A 24,699-nucleotide genomic window follows, 5' to 3' on the forward strand; every position below is an offset into this window, starting at 1 on the left:
TTGTGCAGCGCCTGTCATATCGCTGATCTGTCACAGTGCTGTGTAACGTGTCAGATCAGCGATCTGACACATGACACTGATGTTCCCCCTGGGACAATGTAACACAGTAAAAAAAAAAAGTGTAAAAATAATTTATAAAAAAATCGCTTAATAAATTTAAAAAAAAAATCCCTAATAAATTCATTTTTTGGAAATAAACCCCAAAACAATAAAAGCACACATTTAGTATTGCCGCGTCCATAACGACCCGCCCTATAAAACTGTCCCATTAGTTAACCCCTTTAGCGAACCCCTTAAAAAATAAAAAAAAGCAAAAAACAATGCTTTATTATCATACCGCCGAACAAAAAGTGCAATAACGCGCGATCAAAAAGACGAATATAAATAACCACTGAAAACGTCATCTTGTCCCGCAATAAACAAGCCGCCATACAGCGTCATCAGTGAAAAAAATAAAGTTATAGCTCGCAGAATAAAGCGATGCAAAAATAATTATTTTTTATCTAAAATTGTTTTCATTGCATAAAAGCACCAAAACATAAAAAAAGACATAAATGAGGTATTGCTGTAATCGTACTGACCTAAAGAATAAAACCGCTTTATCAATTTTACCACACGAAGAACGGTGTAAACGCACCCCCCCCCAAAAGAAATTCATGATGCTGGTTTTTGTTCATTCTGCGTCCCAAAAATCGGAATAAAAAGCGCTCAAAAAATGTCACGTGCCCGAAAATGGTACCAATAAAAACGTCAACTCATCCTGCAAAAAAATAAGACCTCACATGACACGGTGGGTCAAAATATGGAAAAATTATAGCTCTCAAAATGTGATGATGCAAAAACTATTTTTACAATAAAAAGCGTCTTTTAGCGTATGACAGCTGCCAAACCTAGAAACCTGCTTTAAATAGTAAATCAAACCCCCCCTTTATCACCCCCTTAGGGAAAAATAATAAAATAAAAAATGTATTTATTTCCATTTTCCCGTTAGGGTTAGGGCTGAGATTAGGGTTAGGGGTGTGTTGGGGTTAGGGTTGGAGTTAGAATTGGGGGGGGGTTCCAACTGTTTAGGCACATAAGGTGCTCTCCAAATGCAACATGACGTCTGATCTCAATTCCAGCCAATTCTGCGTTGAAAAAGTCAAACGGTGCTCCTTCCCTTCCAAGCTCTGCCATGCGCCCAAACAGTGTTTTATCCCCGCATATGTGGTATCAGCCTGCTCAGGACAAATTGCAAAACAACTTTTGGGGTCCATTTTCTCCTGTTACCCTTAGGAAAATAACAAATTAGGGGCAAAAATATCATTTTTGTGGAAAAAAAATGATTTTTTTATTTTCACACCCGGGCGTTAAAAACATCTGTGAAGCACTTGGGGGTTCAAAGTGCTCACCACACATCTAGATAAGTTCCTTGGGGGAAAATGGGGTCACTTGTGGGGAGTTTCAACAATTTAGGCACATCAGAGGCCCTCCAAACGCGACATGACACCCGCAGACCATTCCATCAAAGTCTGCATTCCAAAACATCAATGCTTCCCTTCCAAGCCCCGACGTGTGCCCATACAGTAGTTTTCTCCCACATATGGGATATCAGCGTACTCAGGACAAATTGGACAACAACTTTTGGGGTCCAATTTCTCCTGTTACCCTTGGGAAAATAAAAAAATTGGGGACTAAAAGAACATTATTTTCACGCTAGGGCGTTATAAACTTCTGTGAAGCCCTGGGAGGTTCAAAGTTCTCACCACACATCTAGATAAGTTCCTTGGGGGGTCTAGTTTCCAAAATGGTGTCATTTGTGGGGGTTTCACTGTTTTGGCACATCAGGGGCTTTCCAAACGCAACATGGCGTACAATCTCAATTCCAGCCATAAAAGTCAAATGGCGCTGCTTCCCTTCCGAGCTCTGCCATGCGCCCAAATAGTCGTTTACCCCCACATATGGGGTATCAGCGTACTCAGGACAAATTGCACAATGACTTTTGAGGTCCTGTTACCCTTGGGAAAATAAAAATTGGGAGTGAAAAGATCATTTTTGTGGAAAAAGTATGATTTTTTTAATTGTACGGCTGTACGTTATAAACTTCTGTGAAGCCCTTGGGGGTTCAAAGTTCTCACCACATATCTAGATAAATCCCTTGGGGGGGTCTAGATTCCAATGTGGGGTCACTTGTGGGGGGTTTCCATTGTTTAGGCACATCAGGGGCTCTCCAAACGTGACATGGCATCCAATCTGAATTCCAGCCAATTTTGCATTGAAAAAGTCAAACGGCGCTCCTTCCCTTCTGAGCTCTGCCATGTGCCGAAACAGTGGTTCCCTCCCACATATCAGGTATTATCGTACTCAGGACAAATTGCACAATAAAGTTTGCGTCCAATTTCTCCTGTTACCCTTGGTAAAATAAAATAAAATTGGACCTGAAGTAATTTTTTTGTGAAAAAAAGTTAAATGTTCATTTTTTTTTAAACATTAAAAAAATTCCTGTGACACATCTGAAGGGTTAATAAACTTCTTGAATGTGGTTTTGAGCACCTTGAGGGGTGCAGTTTTTAGAATGCTATCACTTTTGGATATTTTCTATCATATAGACCCCTCAAAGTGACTTCAAATGTGATGTGGTCTGTAAAAATAAAATGGTGTTGCTAAAATGAGAAATCGCTGGTCAGCTTTTAACCCTTATAACTTCCTAACAAAAAAAAAATTTTGGTTCCAAAATTGTGCTAATGTACAGTAAACATGTGGGAAATGTTGTTTATTAAGTTTTTTTGTGTGTCATATCTCTGTGATTTAAGGGCATAAAAATTCAAAGTTGGAAAATTGCGAAATTTTCACCAAATTTCTGTTTTTTTCACAAATAAAGTTATATCAATGAAATTTTACCATTAACATGAAGTACAATATGTCACGAGAAAACAATGTCAAAATCAACAGGATCCATGGAAGAGTTCCAGAGTTAGTACCTCATAAAGGGACAGTGGTTAGAATTGTAAAAATTGTCCCTATCATGAACGTGCAAACCACCCTTGGGGGTAAAGGGGTTAAAGTCATGACTTAACTGTACATTTTTAATGTGCGGTCCATGAGCCATTGATTTTGCATTTTTTGTGGGAGGACATCCAGTTAATTTGTTACTTTGCAGTAATGTAATATTGTGCAGATATTTGGCAGTACTTTTTTTGGTACTTTTAGAATGCATTTACAATTTATATAACTAAAATTCCCCTGGAGCTAAAGAAGCAATGGCTGTATGAGCATTAACCCCTTCACGACCAATGACGCCACTTAGGCGTCATGAAAACTGGTACCAATCTGACCAGTGACGCCTTTGTGGCGTCATGACTTTAAAGCCCCCCTGCCGTTCGGGTGACCTATGTCACTGAAAGGTCACCCGACCCGCAGATACAGGGGGCTTTGTACTTCACCACGGGGGGCGTGGCTTCGCCCCACGTGGCTACGATCGCTCTGATTGGCTGCTTCACTTTTAACAGCCAATCAGCGATAGTAGTATTTCATCAATGAAAATTGATGAAATATTACAATCCAGCCATGTCCGACGCTGCTGTAGCATCGGACATGGCTGGTGACACCGATCCGACCCTCCCACCGGTTAATGGGGGCGATCTTTCCCCCGCCACTGAATGACAGCGGCGATGTGCCGCCGCTGTCATCATCTGCCCTCCCCGCCTTCCCTCCGCTCCCGCCTTCCGATCGCCCCCCTCCCACCCCCCCGTACTCACCGAGTGCCGCTATGGCTCCCGGTGTCCCGCGGTCCCGGACCATGGGCGCCGCCATATTGGAAAATGGCGGGCACATGCGCAGTGCGCCCGCCAGCTGCAATTTCCTTTCATTCATTTTGATCACTGTGATAAACTCTCACAGTGATCAAAATAGAATGAAAAGTAAGTAAACCCCCCGTTTATCACCCCCATAGGCAGGAACAGCTAATAAAATAAAGAAATTATTTTTATTTTTCCATTACGGTTGGAAAGAGGGTTAGGGTTGGAATTAGGGTTAGGGTTGGAATTAGGGTTAGGGTTGGAATTAGGGTTAGGGTTGGAATTAGGGTTAGGGTTGGAATTAGGGTTATGGTTGGAATTAGGGTTAGGGTTGGAATTAGGGTTGGAATTAGGTTTAGGGTTGGAATTAGGTTTAGGGTTGGAATTAGGGTTGGAATTAGGGTTGGAATTAGGGTTAGGGTTGGAATTAGGTTTAGGGTTGGAATTAGGGTTATGGTTGGGGTTAGGGTTAGGATTATGGTTATGGTTAGGGTTGGGATTAGGATTAGGGATGTGTTGGGGTTAGGGGTGTGTTGGGGTTAGGGTTGAAGTTAGAATTGAGGGCTTTCCACTGTTTAGGCACATCACGGGGGTCTCCAAACGCGACATGGTGCAACCATTGATGCCAGCCAATTTTGCGTTCAAAAACTTTGGATGTCTAATTTCTCCTGGTACCCTTGGAAAAATAAAAAATTGGGGGCTAAAATATATTATTTTTGTGGAAAAATTTGTTATTTTTTTTATTTTCACGTCTCTGCGTTATAAACTTCTGTGAAGCACTTGGGGGTTCAAAGTGCTCACCAGGCATCTAGATAAGTTCCTTGGGGGGTCTAGTTTCCAAAATGGGGTCACTTGTGGGGGGTTTCTATTGTTTAGGCACATCAGGGGCTCTGCAAACGTAACGATGACCGCAGACCATTCCATCAAAATCTGCATTTCAAAACGTCACTACTTCCCTTCCGAGCCCCGACGTGTACCCAAACAGTGGTCCCCACCCACATTTGGGGTGCCAGCGTACTCAGGACAAACTGGACAATAACTTTTGGGGTCCAATTTATCCTGGTACCCTTGTGAAAATAAAAAATTGCGCACTAAAAATAATTTTTTGAGGAGAAAAAATATTTTTTATTTTCACGGCTCTGCGTTATAAACTTTTGTGAAGCACTTGGGGGTTCAAAGTGCTCACTATGCATCTAGATAAGTTCCTTAGGGGGTCTAGTTTCCAAAATGGGGTCACTTGTGGGGAAGCTCCAATGTTTAGGTACACAGGGGCTCTCCAAACACGACATGGTGCCTGCTAACGATTAGAAGCAATTTGAATTTCAAAAAGTCAAATGGCGCTCCTTCCCTTCTGAGCCCTGCCGTGCGCCCAAACAGTGGTTCCCCCCCACATACGGGGTACCAGCGTACTCAGGACAAACTGGACAACAACTTTTGTGGTCCAATTTCTCCTGTTAGCCATGTGTAAATTAAAAATAGCGTGCTAAAAAATCATTTTTGAGGAAAAAAAAATATTTTTTTATTTTCACTGCTCTGTGTTATAAACTTTTGTGAAGCACTTGGAGGTTCAAAGTGCTCACTACACATCTAGATAAGTTCCATAAGGGGTCTAGTTTCCAAAATGGGGTCACTTGTGGGGAAGCTCCAATGTTTAGGTGCACAGGGGCTCTCCAAACGCGACATGGTGTCCGATAACGATTGGAGCTAATTTTCATTCAAAAAGTCAAATGGTGCTCCTTCCCTTCCGGACCCTGCCGTACGCCCAAACAGTGGTTTATGACCACATATGAGGTATTGGTGTACTCAGGAGAAATTGCCCAACAAATTTTATTATCCATTTTATCCTGTTACCCATGTGAAAATGAAAAAACTGAGGCTAAAAGAAAATTTTTGTGAAAAAAAAAAAGTACTTTTTTTTTTTACAGATCAATTTGTGAAGCACCTGGGGGTTCAAAGTGATCATTATGCATCTAGATAAGTTCCTTGGGGGGTCTAGTTTCCAAAATGGGGTCATTTGTGGGGGAGCTCCAATGTTTAGGCACACAGGGGCTCTCCAAACGCGACATGGCAACCACTAAATATTCCAGCATATTTTCCATTCAAAAAGTCAAATGGCGCTCCTTCCCTTCTGTGCCCTGTCGTGCGCCCAAACAGTGGTTTATGACCACATATGAGGTATCGTTGCACTCAGGAGAAATTTCCCAACAAGTTTTAGGATCCATTTTATCCTGTTGCCCATGTGAAAATGAAAAAATTGATGCTAAAAGAAAATTTTTGTTGGAAAAACTAAAATGTCCATTTTTTCTTTCCACGTTGCTTTAGTTCCTGTGAAACACTGAAGGGTTAATCATCTTGAATGTAGTTTTGAGTAGCTTGAGGGGTGCAGTTTTTAGAATGGTGTCACTTTTGGGTATTTTCTGCCATATAGACCCCTCAAAGTGACTTCAAAAGTGAGGTGGTCCCTAAAAAAAATGGTTTTGTAAATTTTGTTGTAAAAATGAGAAATCGCTGGTCAACTTTTAACCCTTATAACTTCCTAACAAAAAAATATTTTGTTTCCAAAATTGTGCTGATGTAAAGTAGACATGTGGGAAATGTTATTTAGTAACTATTTTGTGTCACATAACTCTGGTTTAACAGAATAAAAATTAAAAATTTGAAAATTGTGAAATTTTCTAAATTTTCGCTAAATTTCTGATTTTTTCACAAACGCAAAAATTATCAACCTAAATTTACCACTAACATGAAGCCCAATATGTCACAAAAAACAATCTCAGAATCGCTGGGATGCGTTGAAGCGTTCCTGAGTTATTACCTCATAAAGGGACACTGGTCAGAATTGCAAAAAATGGCCTTGTCATTAAGGGCAAAGTAGGCTTGGTCATGAAGGGGTTAAAGGCTGTCAGTAGAATTAACCCTCTTAATCCGTCTATATGGACATGTAGGTCATAGAAAGCTGAATATAATGATGCCTTGATATATGTGATCCGATGTCTTATTCCAGGAAAATGCATGTTTTTCTTATATGTAAATGAGTTGTTCAGGGCTGTGAGCTGGACAATGATCTGCATGAAACTCTGCCTCCAGAGTTTATTATGAATGAAAGGGGAGATACCAGTGTGAGACAAGTAACTAACACAGAACAGTAGAACGGAACGTTGTCTCCTAACAAACAGGTTAGCAGCTGCAGCTCTCACAGCTCTGCCTTATTACAATCCTGTCTACCTGTGAGATGGAAGCTGAAGCACAGAGAGGAACCTGCATGTGTGTCAGTTTTTAATACTACACAGTCTGCAGTAGGATCAGGAGAACAGAAAGGGGCCTTCACACTGGTAACACCCTATTTCATCTAAATAAATCTCTGGAGGCAGACTGTCATGCAGATCAGTGTCTGTTCCATAGTCTTAAACCGCTCATTTACATCTAAGAAAAATGTGGATTTTTCAAGCGGGGGAGAGCGCGGCGGTGGTGGCAAGCAGGCACCGGGGGACAGCGTGGCGGTGGTGGCAAGCACTGGGGGACAGAGTGCGGCGGTGGTGGCAAGCAGGCACCGGGGGACAGAGCGTGGCGGTGGTGGCAAGCATCAGGGGACAGAGGGCGGCGGCAGTAACAGACACCGGCAGCGGCACGCTGCACATCAAAACACCCCCTCATCCCAGCAGCAATGTTCCACTCCGGCCTCCTCCATCACCACCCCTGGTAAGCAATAAGACGCATGGATTATAAGATGCACCACCATTTTATTAAAAATAAAGTTTTTTTCCTATTTTTCTCCTCAAAATTTGGGGTGCGTCTTATAATCCGGAGCGTCTTATAAAGCGAAAAATACGGTATATGACATCAGATCACGGATATCAATGTATCATTTTATTCAACTTCCTATGGCCTACTTGACCATATAGACAGCATAGGAGGTTAATTGTACTGACATACCCCTTAAGCTGTGGGTCCCTAATTTGTAGGAGCTTGTTATGAATTTCCCAAGCTGAGTAGGCTAGCTTTTATGTATAGAGCCAGTAGAGTTCCTCTTGAAACATGTGGTGATCCCTTCATATCAAACATAAGAATACCAAAATGCGAAAAAAAGGAGCAATGATCAAAAATGTATATAAATAATACCAATTTTATTCAATATATAATGAAACAATTACCAAAACAACATTAAAACATGGACTACAATTTCATAGGACATGAAAGCAGAAAGACTAAAACAGCAGATGCATGACACCATCAATATCAGAACATATATGATTAATCAAAGATATGGGATATATTTGTGAATAGAAATCAATATATATACTAGTAGTACACCCAGGCAGTTCTAAGATAAGCAAACAAAATGTCCGGTACCAGGCATTATTATTATGGTACTGATACAATGGTAATGTGCGGCAGTATCATGCTGTTAAGGACAGTCAAATATACTATTCACAAGTGCACTAGTCCTCAACTAGTATGCAATTCCCCAGCAAAATGCTAATATCTGCACCCATATTGTAACCTTCATGTACCTGTAGCCATAGTCAGGAGTATGCAATATTCTGCCAAGAAAGGACATCTCATAGTTTTTATGTATGTGGAGTAGCATCCATATTTTCTACTGAATCTACATGTGAAAAAAGTCAGCATGCATTAGTTTCTTTGATATATTTGGTCAGACTCGCCTGTTCAAATCTGTGGGTGTGCAGAAAAAAATGGAACCAATACATAACATCCGTATAGCATCCTTTTTTTTCCCCTCGGATTTTTTACAATTCTTTTAATATGGGAGACCTGTAATTAGTCTTGTTACTAATTGATGCCGTAAAAAAAAAAAAAACTCGTTTCACACAAGTGAGGAAAAAAATCATTAAAGTTGAATGTGCAAAGAAAAAAAAGAACCTGTAAAAGCAAAAGGGTGTAAGAATGTTAAAAATCCAATTGCAAATATTATTTTTAGTCCATTTCAAGTAAAAAAAAAAAAAAAATGTTCCCAAAGGTGGCCTAGTCCTGTAAGCGTTCTCTTGCTATTCTGGTCATGATTATTCCCAAGAAAGGGAGATACGAGTTTACCTATAACAGGGTAGGGTACAGGTGGAATGAGCTATGGGCTAGCCCTGTATGAACGAAGTTTCCATTTCAGAAGGGAGGGGGCTTATGATTTTTTATGAGTGATTTAGTCGCGGAGATGTTCCCCATGGTTGTAATTTTTTGAAAAATGTTTAATCAAAAGAATCTGATTTAAAATAAATAAATATATACACTTTCCCACCTCCTATAGTGAAACCTGCTGGGTTTGGTAACTCATCCCTTACAATTTTTGCAGTTCTTCGGCTCTTGGCTGTATATTATTCACATGCTAAAACTTTTTATTACCGCTCTGTTTTTCCTAGCTTAAAGCAATTAGAGCAAGAAGATATTAACTTGGAAGATGCCGAGCAACAAGCAAATGGCAAGATAAAAGACATCAATATCCAGAAAAAGAAAATAGTTGGAGAACTCACAGAGCTGATAAAGGTGAGGATGACGTGTCCGTTTTATTAGTCTTTTGTAGTCATTGGGGGTGGGGTGGATCAAAGCTGGTGCAAAGAGAAAGTAGTTGACCGTGGCAATCAGTCGGGTCCCTGTTTTCATTTTATCAGTGTTTTCTGAAAGTGATGTGCTGTAACAAAAGATTTTCCTTTTTGGCTTTAACGCCTTGTGGACATGGATAATTTTGGCCTTCATTACACATCATATTTTTCTGATTTTTTTTTCTTCCTTATGTTCCTACAGACATGATGTCTATTCATATTTTTTTAATAATGCATCAGTATAGCTACAAGATGTGTTTCAGTGCATTACTACCTGTGCATGGTAAATTAGATTCCCTAATTTGGATTCACAGAAGCCTTCCCTGGGGGGCTTTGTTATTGCCAAGTCTGGTAGTGAAAACCATCGGTGATTATAGGCAACAGATGATGCTGCAACCAATATTGATTGCAGAATCAGAAGGTTTCAAAAACTTTTAGTAGTTTTGTGCAATTCCATCTGTTACCACAGGGTGGCGCCTTTAGATCACAAAACATGAAGGCTTGGTCTATTGTTGCCTGCATTGTGTGGTCACATGTTTGTATGAATGTCTTACCCATGCTAAACACCATTAGTTGACTATTGGCAATGATCTTTATGTAAGAAAAACTTGCAGCACTAGAGTTAACATCATTACGCAGTCACGTTTTTTTGAGAACCGCCTCATACATAAATATTACCATGTCTTACAAGTTTAGTCACTGACAAGCGAATGTTTGTTGTGTTGTGCCATTGAGTATTATCATACATAATAAATAAATATATATATATATATATATATATATATAATATTTGCAACAGTATTCATCCCTCTTTGGCGTTTTACCTATTTTGTTACATTACAACCTGTGAAAATATTTTGTAATCCTATTTGTGTGTGATGCATCAGTACTGAATAGCATATATACTGTTTATGTATAATCTATATTGTGAAGTGAGAAAAATATAGGCATAAAATGAATTTATGTGATCAAATAACTAAAATTGGCATGTTCATATGTCTTCAGCCTCTAATTTCTGGTGCAAGCTATTCCCTTCGTAAGTCACATGCTTAGTTAACCCCCTTTCCTACATTAGACGTACTATTCCGTCCATGTTACCTGGGACCTAAGTGTTAGGCGTCAGGTTTCTGCGTCTGCTCTGCAGGAATCCAGAGCCTCACATTCTGCGGTCTCCTGCTATCTACTCCCGAGAAGATTTCTTTACAGCAGACCATTACAGAGACTAAGTTCCTCTGTGCTCCTACTGGGCATGCTCACGTGACGATCTCCCATTGGAGATCGGGAGTCATGTGCCCAGGTCTTGCTCCTGATCTCATTGGTCCATCTCGGAGATCTGGAAGGTCCCGCACGGCTATAAAAAGCACGCATGACCGTTCGGCCATGCGCTAGTATAGACTTTTCAAGCTAAATGTGTGAATGGTGACGGATGTATGACTCTGGTGACTGACTCATTTGAAACCCCTTCCCTCTGATATTACACATGTGGATAGGGAATTAGTGCAGCAGTCAGCGCCAGTCAGTGGCAAGCCTTAGGCCACTGTGCACACCGCACCTCTACTCTAGCGTCCGACATTGCGCCTGCTTCCTAGCTTTGTCGACTAACGGCTGTGTCCTACGCCGCCCTGCAGTTGCAGCCCTCCTTGGCGTCCACAGTAGCGACGCCGCACACACGGTAGGTCTAGACGGACGCAGCTCCTCTGCCTTGGGTCCTGCTCCTGTGACCAGATACCATGTGTGCATTTCCCTGAGGCCTGTGACACTAACAGGCTCAGCATTTTTGTATGTTTATGTTGCTGCTCCTCTGTGTGTGAACAGAGTCCTCTTTGCGCACTTCGGATGAAGTTGAACCCGTGCGCATTATACCGCCATATTGCTCGTCTGTCATTACCTAGCAGCGGTGTAACATCTACTGCACGGTGGACCCCGAGCGGCGAACGCACTTTATTATTTATTTTCATTTAGTGCATTCCGCCGTTCCTAACACTAAGTCCCAAGAAGGGAAGAGTACGTCATAGCGATCAGCGGCGCCCCCATGGGGAGTGCCGCAGATCACGGCCGGGTGTCAGCTGATTATCATAGCTGACACCCGGCACTATGTGTCAGGGGCGGTCACGGACCGCCCCTGGCACATTAATCCCCTGCACACTGCGATCATACATGATCGCAGTGTACCAGAGGATCAGGGAAGCATCGGCAGGGAGGGGGCTCCCTCCATGTTTCTCTGAGACCCCCGCAGCAGCGCGATGTGCAGCGCTACTGCGGGGGCCTCCTTCCCTGCAGTCTTTCTCAGTGCCTGCAGAGCGTATGCCTGAGAAATCCTCCAGAAGTGCCTGCAGATCGCCGATCTGAGACACTGCTGTGCAAGGTGTCAGATCAGCGATCTGACATATTACAATAATGTCCCCCCCTGGGACAATGTAATAAAGTGTAAAAATAATTTATAAAAAATTGCTAAATAAATAAATGAAAAAAAAAAAATTCCCTAATAAATTCACTTTTTGAAAATAAAATAAAAAACAATAAAAGTACACATATTTGGTATCGCCGCGTCCGTAACGACCCACCCTATAACACTATCCCACTAGTTAACCCCTTTATTGAACCCCTTAAAAAATAAAAATAATAAACAAAGCAAAATATAATGCTTTATCATACCGCCGAATAAAAAGTGCAATAACGTGCGATCAAAAAGACGGATATAAATAACCATGGTACCGCTGAAAATGTCATCTTATCCCGCAAAAAACGAGCCGCCACACAGCGTCATCAGCGAAAAAATAGAGTTATAGCTCGCGGAATAAAGCGATGCAAAAATAATTATTTTTTATATAAAATTGTTTTCATTGCATAAAAGCCCCAAAACATAAAAAAAGACATAAATCAGGTATTCCTGTAACCGTACTGACCCAAAGAATAAAACCGCTTTATCAATTTTACCGCACGCGGAACGGTATAAACGCACCCCCCAAAACAAATTCATGAAATGCTGGTTTTGGTTCATTCTGCATCCCAAAAATCGGAATAAAAAGCGATCAAAAAATGTCACGTGCCCGAAAATGGTACCAATAGAACGTCAACTTGTCCCGCAAAAAATAAGACCTCATATGATTCGGTGGGTTAAAATATGTAAAAATTATAGCTCTCAAAATGTGGTGATTCAGAAACTATTTTTACAATAAAAAGTGTCTTTTAGCGTGCGACAGCTGCCAAAAATAAAAACCTGCTATAAATAGTAACTCAAACCGCCTGTTATCACCCCTTTAGTTATGGAAAAATAATAAAATAAAAAAAGTGTTTATTTCCATTTTCCCATTAGGGCTAGGGGTGTGTTGGGGTTAGGGTTGGCGTTAGAATTGGGGGGGTTTCCACTGTTTTGGCACATCAGGGTCTTTCTAAATGCGACATGGCATCCGATCTCAAGTCCAGCCAAAAAAGTAAAATGGCGCTGCTTCCCTTCCGAGCTCTGCCATGTGCCCAAATAGTGGTTTACCCCCACATGTGGGGTATCGGTGTACTCAGGACAAATTGCACAATAAGTTTTGGGGTCCTGTTACCCTTGGGAAAATAAAAATTGGGGGTGAAAAGATCATTTTTGTGGAAAAAATATGATTTTGTAATTGTGCGGCTGTACGTTATAAACTTCTGTGAAGCCTTTGGGGGTTCAAAGTGCTCACTACATATCTAGATAAGTTCCTTGGGGGGTCTAGTTTCCAAAATGGGGTCACTTGTGGGGGGTTTCCACTGTTTAGGCACATCAAGAGCTCTCCAAACGTGACATGGCGTCCGATCTGAATTCCAGCCAACTTTGCAGTGAAAAAGTCAAACGGCGCTCCTTCCCTTGTAAGCTCTGCCGTGCGCCGAAACAGTGGCTCCCCCCCACATATCAGGTATCAGCGTACTCAGGAAAAATTGCACAATAACTTTTGCAGTCTAATTTCCCCTTTTACGCTTGGTAAAATAATAAAATTGAACCTGAAGTAATTCCTGTGACACACCTGAAGGGTTAATAAACTTCTTGAATGTGGTTTTGAGCACCTTCAGGGGTGCAGTTTTTAGAATGGTGTCATTTTTGGGTATTTTCTATCATATAGACCCCTCAAAGTGACTTCAAATGTGATGTGGTCCCTAAAAATAAAATTGTGTTGTAAAAATGAGAAATCACTGGTCAACTTTTAACCCTTATAACTTCCTAACAAAAAAAAATTTTGGTTCCCAAATTGTGCTGATTTAAAGTAAACATGTGGGAAATGTTACTTAAGTTTTTTGAGTGCCATATCTCTGTGATTTACGGGCATAAAAATTCAAAGTTGGAAAATTGCGAAATTTTTAAAATTTACACCAAATTTCCGTTTTTTTCACAAATAAACGCAAGATAGATGAATGAAATGTTACCACTAACATGAAGTTAAATATGTCACGAGAAAACAATGTCAGAATCACCGGGATGCATGGAAGCGTTCCAGAGTTATTACCTCATAAAGGTAAGACAGTGGTCAGAATTGTAAAAATTGGCCCGGGCATTAACATGCAAACCACCCTTCGGAGTAAAGGGGTTAAAGAAAGTCCACCTGAGTGCAATCTAAGTGTCACATGGTCTGTCAGTATATACACACCTTTTTTGAAAGGCCACAGAGCCTGCAAGGAACACCACTATCCAAACACTATGAAGACCAAGGAGATCTCCCAACAAGTCAGGGGCAAAGTTGTTGAGAAGTACAAGTCAGGGTTGTGTTCTAAAAAAAATAAAAAAAAAAAAATCCTTATCTCTCATCATCGCCCATAGCACCATCAAATCCATTATCATCAAATGGAAACAACATAGTACAAGAGAGGGCCGCTCACCAAATCACTCATCTGGTCAAAGAGAGCATTAATCAGAGAGTCAGCATAGAGACCAATAAGTAACTTTGAAGATGCTGCAGGGTTCCCAAGCAGAGAATGAACGATCTGTCCATATGACCACAATAACCTGTATGCTCCATACAGGTGGCCTTTATAAAAGATTGGGCAGATAAAAGCCTTTACTTACACATAAAAATTGGAAGACCTGTTTTGAGTTTGCCAAAAGACATGTGGGAGACTCCCTGAATGTATGGAGGAAGGTACTGTGGTCAGAGGAGACCAAAATTGAATTTTTTGGCCACCAAGAACACCATCCTCACAATGAAACATGATGGTGACAGCATCATGCTGTGGAGATGTTTTCCAGCAGCAGGGACGGGGAAAATGCTCCGAGTCGAAGGAAAGATGGATAGTGCGAAATATAGGGATATTGTTGAGCAAAACCTCCTTCCAACAAGACAATGACCCAGAGCATACTACTTACTGCCAAAGCAACACTCAAGTGGTTTAAGGGGAAATGTGTTAATGTTTTTGAGTGGCCTAGTCAAAGCTCAGACCTTAATTCAGTTAGGAATCTATGGTCAGAGTTGCAGATTGCTGTTCACCAGAGAAAAACATCTAACTGGAAGGAGCTGGAGCAATTTTGCCTTGAGGAATGGGCAAAAATCCCAGTGGAAAGTTGTGGAAAGCTCATAGAGATTTATCCAAAGCGACTTACAGCTGTAATTGCCGCAAAAGAAAGCTCTACAAAGTGCTGACTTTAGGGGAGTGAATAGTTAAGCACACTGAAGTTTTCAGTTATTTTTTGCTATTTGTTGTTTGCTTCACAATAAAAATAAAACTAAATGTTCATAGTTGTAGGCATGTTCTTTACATGAACTGATGCAAACCCTCAACAAGACGGGGAAACGCCAGGTTGTGCGGTAGCGAAACAAGAAAAAATGCCTTGGGGGTGAATACCTTCACAAGCCACTGTATGTATGTATATGTGTATATATATATATATATATATATATATATATATATATATATATATATATATATATATATATATATACTGTATATGCGTGTGTTTTCTTTGTATTTCTGAAAAGGGCCCCGGAATCAGAGTCCATTTTGGTGGAGTCAGAGTCTGTATAACTTGGACAGACTCAGACTTCATAAGAATTTGGGAAAGTTATGAAATGTCTGTTCTGCTCCTGATCTAAGTATCTCGGCTAATAAATGAGATGAATCTGTGCTGCAGTTTATGTACATGCTCAGTAGTGACCAGTGCTGTGGAGTCAGTCGGAGAAATTGTGGGGTCGAAGGTTTGACTTAACGTCTCCACAACCCTGTTTCTGAGGGACAAAAGCCATATGCCATAGAAGTTTATTTCTAAAGAAAAGAATGTCCTTATTTCAGAGTTTTAATAAACAAATGCTGGAATAAAGGCCACACAGTACCTAGCCAACACATGCTCTGTCAAAGTACTTCATTTTATCTACTGCTTGATTGAATGTTTGACAAGCCTATGTGGCTCATATAGGAGCAAAGCTTCTTCCTCTGGGAAGTGGGGTCCAGAACAGCCTAGTCAATGTGTTTTCTGTTTCCCTTTTTTTAATTCCAGAAGTGCATGCTGCTAAATAAAGAAAAAGTAGAATTCGCCTTGGAAAATACAAGTATTCTATGGAAGAAAAACAAAGTTGAATATGAGTACAAAGAGGCTACAGCCAGACTGAAAGAATTGGAGGTAACAAGCTTTACATGCTTAAATTACATCAATTTATGGCTAGATGAGTTATTTCTACTTCAGATGCTCCTGAATGCTTTTTAAAAAAAAATGTTTTCAACTTTTTAGTTTTTTTTCATCTTTGTAAAGTATGAATGCTTCTTGTTCACTTTATCGGTTTTGTTTCAGATATGCTATTCCATGTGAAAAAAAACACATCTTTGCACTTTGTATTAACCTAGCTTTTTAGTACTGAAATTCTTTTGTTAGTAAAGGAAAAAAAAATTTTTGGATAGAAATTCCACCTTGTTCATGTAATTAGGTAGACACCGGTACCTGGGTATAGGATGCTACCACTAAAAGAAAAAACACAAAAACTGAGCTTGGTTTCAGTTGGTATACATACAGCACATAAACGCATGTTTACATTGGCCATAAAGCATAAAAAAACTACAAGAGACAAAATGAGCAAAAACCCTGCTGTAACTAAATAAGTAAAAATCAAAATTGCATTTAAATAACACAGGGTTCTTAGTAATACTGTTTTTGATCAAAAATAGCATAAAAGCCGTCCCACCGTCGACAAGGTGACCCCTGATCAGGACGGTCCTTCACTGTCTAATATTAAAAACCTTACCATGTGTCAGAGATGACCTCAGTGTGAATAAAGGCAGACAAAAGGATCGGGTCCCGACCTGTGAACACCAGTTGACCTCAGTGTGTGAATACAGGCCGAGAAATTAACCGGGTCCTGACCTGTGGACACCAGTCTGATGAAGCCTTTAAATGTAATTACCAGCTCAAGAGGGTGAGGCCACACCCTGGCTTGCACAGAATGCAAGAATACAAAGAAAAAACACAAAAATTGAGCTTTGTTTAAGTTGGTATGCATGTTCACATTGGCCATAAAGCATAAAAAACCTACAAGACACAAAATGAGCAAAAATCCTGCTGTAACTAAATAAGTAAAAAATAAAAGTTCATTTAAATAACAGAGTTCTTAGTAATACTGTTTTTGATCAAAAATAGCATAAAAGCCGTCCCACCGTTGACAAGGTGACCCTAATCGGGGCGGTCCTACACTGTCTAATATTAAAACCTTATCATGTGTCAGAGTCAACCTCAGTGTGAATATGGGCAGACAAATGGACCAGGTCCTGACCTGTGGACACCAGTCTAGGGAAGCTCTTAAATGTAGTTTCCAGCTCAAGGGAGGGAGGCCATGCCCTGACTTGCACAGCATGCAAAAATACAAAGAAAATACAAAAATTGAGCTTGGTTTAAGTTGCTATTACTAAAAGGCTGACCCGGCACAGTGGCTTTTTCTACCCAACTCTACCCCTCCTGTAGACACAGAGCTAAATCTGGTTTAGCTATCCATGGAAATAACAGAAAAAACTGACGGCACATCCTAGACTGAATAGGTGCATACCAAAAAACAGCTTGCATATCAAAATAAGGAAATGGTTGCACTCAATTGCATTAAGGCATATCAAATATGAAATATATGAAATTTGAATAGCATAATGGCTTTTGGAATTTAGAAAAAACATATGAGATACTTAGCACAAAATTTGGCCAAAAGATGTGAGCCCATTCACCAACGTCAAGGTGATCTCATTGAACGGGTCCCTATTCTAACTGCCTCATATGAACTACTGGCTAATAACAAGATAAAGCCTATATTTATAGGAAGATAGGAACCAAAAAGTGATTGGATGTAATTAAAATCACAGCTTGATGAAGGGCAGAGTGCTCAGTCAGAAAGCTAACATACAAATGACAGAAAAAACTGACGGCACATCCTAGTCTGAATAGGTGCATACCAAAAAACAGCTTACATATCAAAATAAGGAAATGGTTGCACTCAATTGCATTAAGGCATATCAAATATGAAATATATGAAATGTCCATGGAGGCAGACAATATGCTGATGAAATAGGTCATATTTATTAAGTTACTAGTAGAAAACCGGCGGCTTCGCTTGCGGAAAATGTTAAATTGTTGGTTATGGTAGCTAAAGTACGGTAAAATTTTCAGTGTCGCCCTGAAATTTACATTTTCAGAGTGCTACAGTAAAAAAAAAAATTTCCACTTTAAATTTTTATTATTTTGGCATTTTACTAATTTGTCGTAACATTGACGTGAACAACAACTTTTTTTTTGTAATGTCAACATTTTTATTGATTTTACGTATTCAATACATATTATGTATTATTATAAACTATTACAACTATTGTTTGAAATATTTTTTAGGAAAAATGAAAATTTGTGCACCTTGCACAAACATATAAAACATTTGCACCCAATTAACAACATAGTGCAACCCTTCCCCCCTCCCTCCAGTGTAATCTATAAGTACTTCAGGGACAAAAGAGTAAAATTGGTTTGCAGTTAGACAACTATCTATTGTAGTGCTTTTTGGTAAACAATGTTTCTGGTTTTACCTTCAGGTGCATATATGAAAAGATTTTTGGGGTTACTCACTCTAGAGCAAGCAACATACAACTGTCCATGTGAAAAACATGGGCTCTCCAAATTAATGCCGGCTACTTTAAGTGATTGACCTTGAGCTTTGTTTATAGTCCTAGCAAATGCAAGTCGGATTGGGAACTGCAGACGCTTAAAATTGAAGGGCATGTCTCTTTCTCTCTCCTCTCTCTCTCCTCTCTCTCTCCTCTCTCTCTCCTCTCTCTCTCCTCTCTCTGTCCTCTCTCTCTCCTCTCTCTCCTCTCTCTCTCTCCTCTCTCTCTCTCCTCTCTCTCTCTCCTCTCTCTCTCTCCTCTCCTCTCCTCTTCTCTCCTCTTCTCTCCTCTTCTCTCCTCTCCTCTCCTCTTCTCTCCTCTTCTCTCCTCTTCTCTCCTCTTCTCTTCTCTCCTCTTCTCTCCTCTTCTCTCCTCTTCTCTCCTCTTCTCTCCTCTTCTCTCCTCTTCTCTCCTCTTCTCTCCTCTTCTCTCCTCTCCTCTCCTCTCCTCTTCTCTCCTCTTCTCTCCTCTTCTCTCCTCTTCTCTCCTCTTCTCTCCTCTTCTCTCCTCTTCTCTCCTCTTCTCTCCTCTTCTCTCCTCTTCTCTCCTCTCCTCTTCTCTTCTCTCCTCTTCTCTCCTCTTCTCTCCTCTCCTCTCCTCTCCTCTCCTCCTCTCTCCTCTCTCTCTCCTCTCTCTCTCCTCTCTCTCTCCTCTCCTCTCTCCTCTCCTCTCTCTCTCCTCTCTCTCTCTCCTCTCTCTCTCCTCTCCTCTCTCCTCTCTCTCTCCTCTCCTCTCTCTCTCCTCTCCTCTCTCTCTCCTCTCCTCTCTCTCTCCTCTCTCTCTCCTCTCCTCTCTCTCTCCTCTCCTCTCTCTCTCCTCTCCTCTCTCTCTCCTCTCTCTCTCCTCTCTCTCTCTCCTCTCTCTCTCTCTCCTTCCCGGCCAGCGGTTCCTTTAAAATTCTTCATTCTGAGGATCCGTCAAAAAACGGATCCTGTGACATCCGTTCACATCAGTTAGGAACGGATCCGCTTTTTGGCGGATTTTAACTGACACAAAAAACTGAAGTGTGAAAGAGGCCTTAGAGTTTCCCATAAGAATAGTGGCTTCAATAACGTTGAGCATGAGACTCTTAATGCACAATCTTGTGCCGTTACACATTTTTGGTGGGTCAAGGTTCTGAAGCAAAATTATTGTGGCTCCTATTTTTAAAGTGAGCTTATGCGGTGTCATTCCAGGAGACTTCAAAGAATTCAGGAACTCCAATGGATACATTAAGGCTTGTTCACTCTCCATGACTGAATCAATGGACATGTATGTGGTCGCTAGACCAGGCAGCCTTCTCTGAATTATTATATTTATGGAGCTGACATTATCATTTTTAGGCGCTAGGATAGTACGGTCACAAAGCCACTGATGGTTGTTAAAATTGTTACAAATATCAGGGAAAACTTGGTCAATAACTTCCATTACCGAAGATGTCATTTCTCAAAAATCTTCCGGAACGGAAATGAGACCAGTAGTGGAATCATTGGGGAACCTGTCATTTCCAAGGCTTAGTAGCTGGTGTCTAAATTTGTCCGCAGTTGTATTTCCCATCAAATGAACCTGCATATTAGTAGTAAGAGTTTGCTTCTGAACATGTATCCACAGATAAAAAGATTTTCGACAGGCATTCGGCTCATCCGCTGGTGTTGCTCCCTTAAGAACAGGTAATGTCTTGCTGAAGGCACCTGCAAAAATTACAATTCCCCCCATTAAACGATCAGTTCCCCGCAGGTCTTTCAAGGTGCGATCAAGGGCCTCAACTGCTTTCTTGTGCGCCATGATACATTCATCCCAAATAGTTACTTTGCAAGTTTATAATACCTTTACTTTCCCAGAGCCCTTAGTGATATTACAGACAGGAGTTTCTGACAGTGCTAGATTAACCCCTTAATGAACACCGATACACCTTTTAACGGCGGTAGTTAAGGGTACTTAAACCACAGCGCCGTTAATTAACGATGCTGAGGAAAAGTAAATAGCTTCCCCCAGAGTCGGAATTTCTCTGGGGTCTCTATGATCCGTATAACTGAGACCGCAACAAAAAAAGCAGCAATTTTGCACCATAGTGATACATCATATCTCAGTCAGCGCTTTGTTCCTCCTCCTGCCCTTCTCACAGCTCCACGTGAGCAGCTTGCCTACGTTGCTACACGCTATTCTGAACCCACAGTGTCATTTTTTGGAATATTTACAGGTTTTGCCATTGTCTGAAGAAGGTCCATGATAGTGACCGAAACATAACAAATAGAATGTACACACTGTGTATTATTAAGCTGTGAATAAAACTAAACTATTTTTTCTGCATTTGGGAGTGCCGGATTTCTTTTTCTGTAATTTCTCCTGTTACACTTGGGAAAATAAAAAATTGGGGGCTAAAAAAAATCATTTTTGTAAAAAAAAAAAAAAAATTATTTTCACAGCTCTGCGTTAAAAACTTCTGTGAAGCACTTGGGGGTTCAAAGTGCTCACCACACATTTAGATAAGCTCCTTGGTGGGTCTAGTTTCCAAAATAGGGTCACTTTTGGGGGGTTTCTACTGTTTAGGCACATCAGGGGCTCTCCAAACGCAACATGATGCCCGCAGACCATTACATCAATGTCTGCATTCCAAAAGTCACTACTTCTCTTTCGAGCCCTGACGTGTGCCCAAACAGTGGTTTCCCTCCCACATATAGGATACCAGCATACTCCGGACAAATTGGAAAACATGTCTTGGGGTTCAATTTCTCCTGTTACCCTTGTGAAAATAAAAAATTGCGGGCTAAAAAATCATATTTTGTGGAAAAAAATTATGATTTTTTATTTTCACAGCTCTGCGTTATAAACTTTAGTGAAATACTTGGGGGTTCAAAGTTCTCACAACACATCTAGATAAGTTCCTTGGAGGGGTCTAGTTTCCAAAACGGTGTAACTTGTGGGGGGTTTCCACTGTTTAGGCACATCAAGGGATCTCCAAACGCGACATGGCGTCCGATCTCAATTCCAGCCAATTCTGCATTGAAAAAGTCAAACGGCGCTCCTTCTGAACTCTGCTGTGCACCCAAACAGTGGTTTACCCCCACATACGGGGTATTGGCGTACTCGGGACAAATTGCACAACAACTTTTGTGGTCTATTTTCACCTGTTACCCTTGTGAAAATAAAAATTTGGGGGCGAAAAATAATTTTTGTTGAAAAAATATGATTGAAATTGCACAATAACTATTGGGGTCCTGTTACCCTTGGGAAAATAAAAATTGGGTGTGAAAAGATCATTTTTGTGGAAAAAATGTGATTTTTTTTTTTTTAATTTTGCGGCTCTACGTTATAACCTTCTGTGAAGCCCTTGAGGGTTCAAAGTGCTCACCACACATTTAGATAAGTTCCTTGGGGGGGGGGGGGGGTCTAGTTTCCAGAATGGGGTCAGTTATGGGGGGTTTCCACTGTTTAGGCACATCAGGGGCTCTCCAAACGCGACATGGCGTCTGATCTCAATTCCAGCCAATTCTGCATTGAAAAAGTTAAACGGCGCTCTTTCCCTTCTGAGCTCTGCCATGCACCCAAACAGTGGTTTACCCCATATACCCCCACATATGGGGTATCAGTGTACTTAGGACATATTGCACAGCAAATTTTGTAGTCCAATTTCTCCTATTACCCTTGGGAAAAAAAAAAAAATTGGATCTGAAGTAATTTTTTTGTGAAAAAAGTTAAATGTTCATTTTTTTTTAATTTTTTTTAAATTCCTGTGAAGCCCTGAAGGGTTAATAAACATCTTGAATGCGGTTTTGAGCACCTTTAGGGGTGCAGTTTTTAGAATGGTGTCACTTTTGGGTGTATTCTATCATATAGACATCTCAAAGTGACTTCAAATGTGATGTGGTCCCTAACAAAATGGTGTTGTAAAAATGAGAAATTGTTGTTTAACTTTTATCCCTTATGACTTCCTAACAAAATAAAATTTTGGTTTCAAAATAGTGCTGATGTAAAGTAGACATGTGGTAAATGTTACTTATTCAGTATTTTGTGTGAAATATCTCTCTGATTAAGGGAATGGGAATTCAAAGTTGGAAAATAGCAAGATTTTGAACATTTTCTGCAAATTTCCGTTTTTTCACAAATAAACGCAAGTTATATCAGATAAATTTTACCACTATCATGAAGTACAGTATGTCACGAAAAAACAGGCTCAGAATCACCGGGATCCATGGAAGGGTTCCGGAGTTATTACCTCATAAAGGGAGAGTGGTCAGAATTGTAAAAATTGGCCTTGTCATTAACATGCAAACCACCCTCGGTGGTAAAGGGTTAAGGCGGGAAACTGGGATGATGTGATCTCTTTACTTATCCACAAATGGCCAGTGCTCAATCATCACACTGATGCCCTCTCTTCCAAGAAGGTGAAGTGGATTGAAGCAGTCTAATTACTCTGCTTCCTGCTACTCTTCCTTCTTCCCTGCCCCTTTCTCCTTTTTTCGTAGCACATGCCTCAATCCCAGGACAGTCACTGAGTTGGTGACACTGCTGGTAAAGGAGACCCAAAGCAAAGAGGTTGAGGCTCCACCATCCCTACATTGGCCCATTCAGGCTATCCTCCCAAGGTCTTTGTGTGTTTTTTTTCTTACATTCGGCACAAATAGCCACAAAAATTAGGCCATCGACTTATGCAAAACCTAGGCCAGAACTGCGCAAGACAGATCACTAATAGCAGTGGCCAATCCTGCGCTATCACGCTGTTCTCTCTGCTCCCATATGGCTTCCAACTTTAGGGAACTACACTGTTTAATGCCTCTTCGCGTCTTCTGCTATCTGATGAGCTGCCTCTCGTAAACGATGGATGGGGAAGAAACCGATCTGGCCTCGTTTCATGTGTATCATATTTTTCTTGTGGAATAGGGTTAGTTCATTCCTGTCAGTCTTGCCCCAGTGTAGCATTGTTTCCTTCAGCTAGCAGCGTTAGCTAAGCCCTAACAACTATCTCGGCAACGGTCTTGGCCCTGCCATTGTCTACGTATGGTATAAACCGGCTGTGGCCATTTAGTCACCTGTTCCAAGTACAGCAGAAAGGTCACATCATATCCCAAAGGGGAGAAAAAGAGGGTCAATCACTCTGATTCCCTTTTAACTGGGCATCCTTCCCAGTTAGAAATGTAGTGGTGTGGTAGACCCCATGTGTCCTCCACCCTGTAGATTTGGTCCACCAGCTTGTTCCTGTAAGGATTTCTTTGATGCAGTGTGGTACCTCACTTGCTCTTGTGCTTCTTCATTGGCCATCTAGAGTACACTCGCTTTAAAATGCTATTCACCTGACTAAAAATACATTAAAATAAAATTATGTACATTCCTTGTTTTAATTTCTCTCCATCTTGCCACTAGCCTTGATGCCGCGTGAGGGATCACAAAACAAAAATGGCCGATTTGGGCTCCCCTGGAGATCTGCCTACTAACATTAGTCATTGACATTCGGGCAAAGGTTTTAGGGCAAGTGGTCATATCATTATCTAGGCACATTGCAAGCTGATTTCTATTATGTGGTAACCTTTTTTTTCTTCCACAGACAGTTTACTACTGATTGCATGGGCTTTTGCATTGATGTAGCCTACACTGCATGTATATAGTACAGTTGCTCATTTATTTGCATAAGGTGTACTCAGACACCTATCCTTAAGTGTGGTATCACGTCTAGCTATATAAACTTAAGTTTTGCTTAAAACATTGACTCTGTAACAAGCAAAACTTAAAGGGATTATGTCACCAGGTTTTTTTCTAGTACATCTAAGGCTGTGTGCACACGCTGCGGATTTTGCTGCGGTTCCGCAGCGGTTTTGGTGTACAGTACCATGATTCCCTATGGGAATCAAAAACCGCAATGCAGACGGTGCGGAATTTTCCACGCGGATTATCTGCGGTTTTCAATCCGCAGAAAGAATTGACATGTCAATTCTTTCTGTGGATTCTCCTGCGGTTTGCCATCTCCTCCATTTGAGGAGATGATAAACCGCAGGGCAAAACCGCAGAGCAATCCGCAGGTAAAACCGCAGGTCTTTTGATCTGCGGTTTCACCTGCGGATTTTACAAAATCCGCGCGGATGAATCCGCACCTAATCCGCAGCGTGTGCACACAGCCTAAAGGCAGCATAATATAGGGCAGAGAAGTTTATTCCAGCAATGTATCGCTTACTGCACAGTTTGATATAAAACAGTGATTTTATCATAATTATGTGCTGCAGATCTAGCAGTTGTCTGATTGTTGCGCTCTGTATAGCCCTGCCCACAGCACTGAGTGACCACTTTCTGCTCATGTACACCATACACAGAAATCTGCCAAT

At 40.9% G+C, this 24,699-nt stretch overlaps 1 protein-coding gene across 4 annotated transcripts in view; it reads left to right on the top strand.

The window, feature by feature from the left end:
• The window catches only part of SMC5 (structural maintenance of chromosomes 5), a 344,009-nt gene that overhangs the window by 204,803 nt on the left and 114,507 nt on the right, over positions 1-24,699 (top strand). For all 4 annotated transcript variants that reach the window (XM_073543725.1, XM_073543726.1, XM_073543723.1 and 1 more), the window contains 2 exons: positions 9,149-9,272; positions 15,780-15,902. In XM_073543725.1, coding sequence (XP_073399826.1) covers positions 9,149-9,272; positions 15,780-15,902 — 247 coding nt within the window. The remainder of the gene's footprint in view (positions 1-9,148; positions 9,273-15,779; positions 15,903-24,699) is intronic.

The sequence above is a fragment of the Dendrobates tinctorius genome, unplaced genomic scaffold, assembly GCF_039654945.1.
Source record: "Dendrobates tinctorius isolate UK_male_01 unplaced genomic scaffold, ASM3965494v1 ptg000134l, whole genome shotgun sequence".
NCBI lineage: Eukaryota > Metazoa > Chordata > Amphibia > Anura > Dendrobatidae > Dendrobates > Dendrobates tinctorius.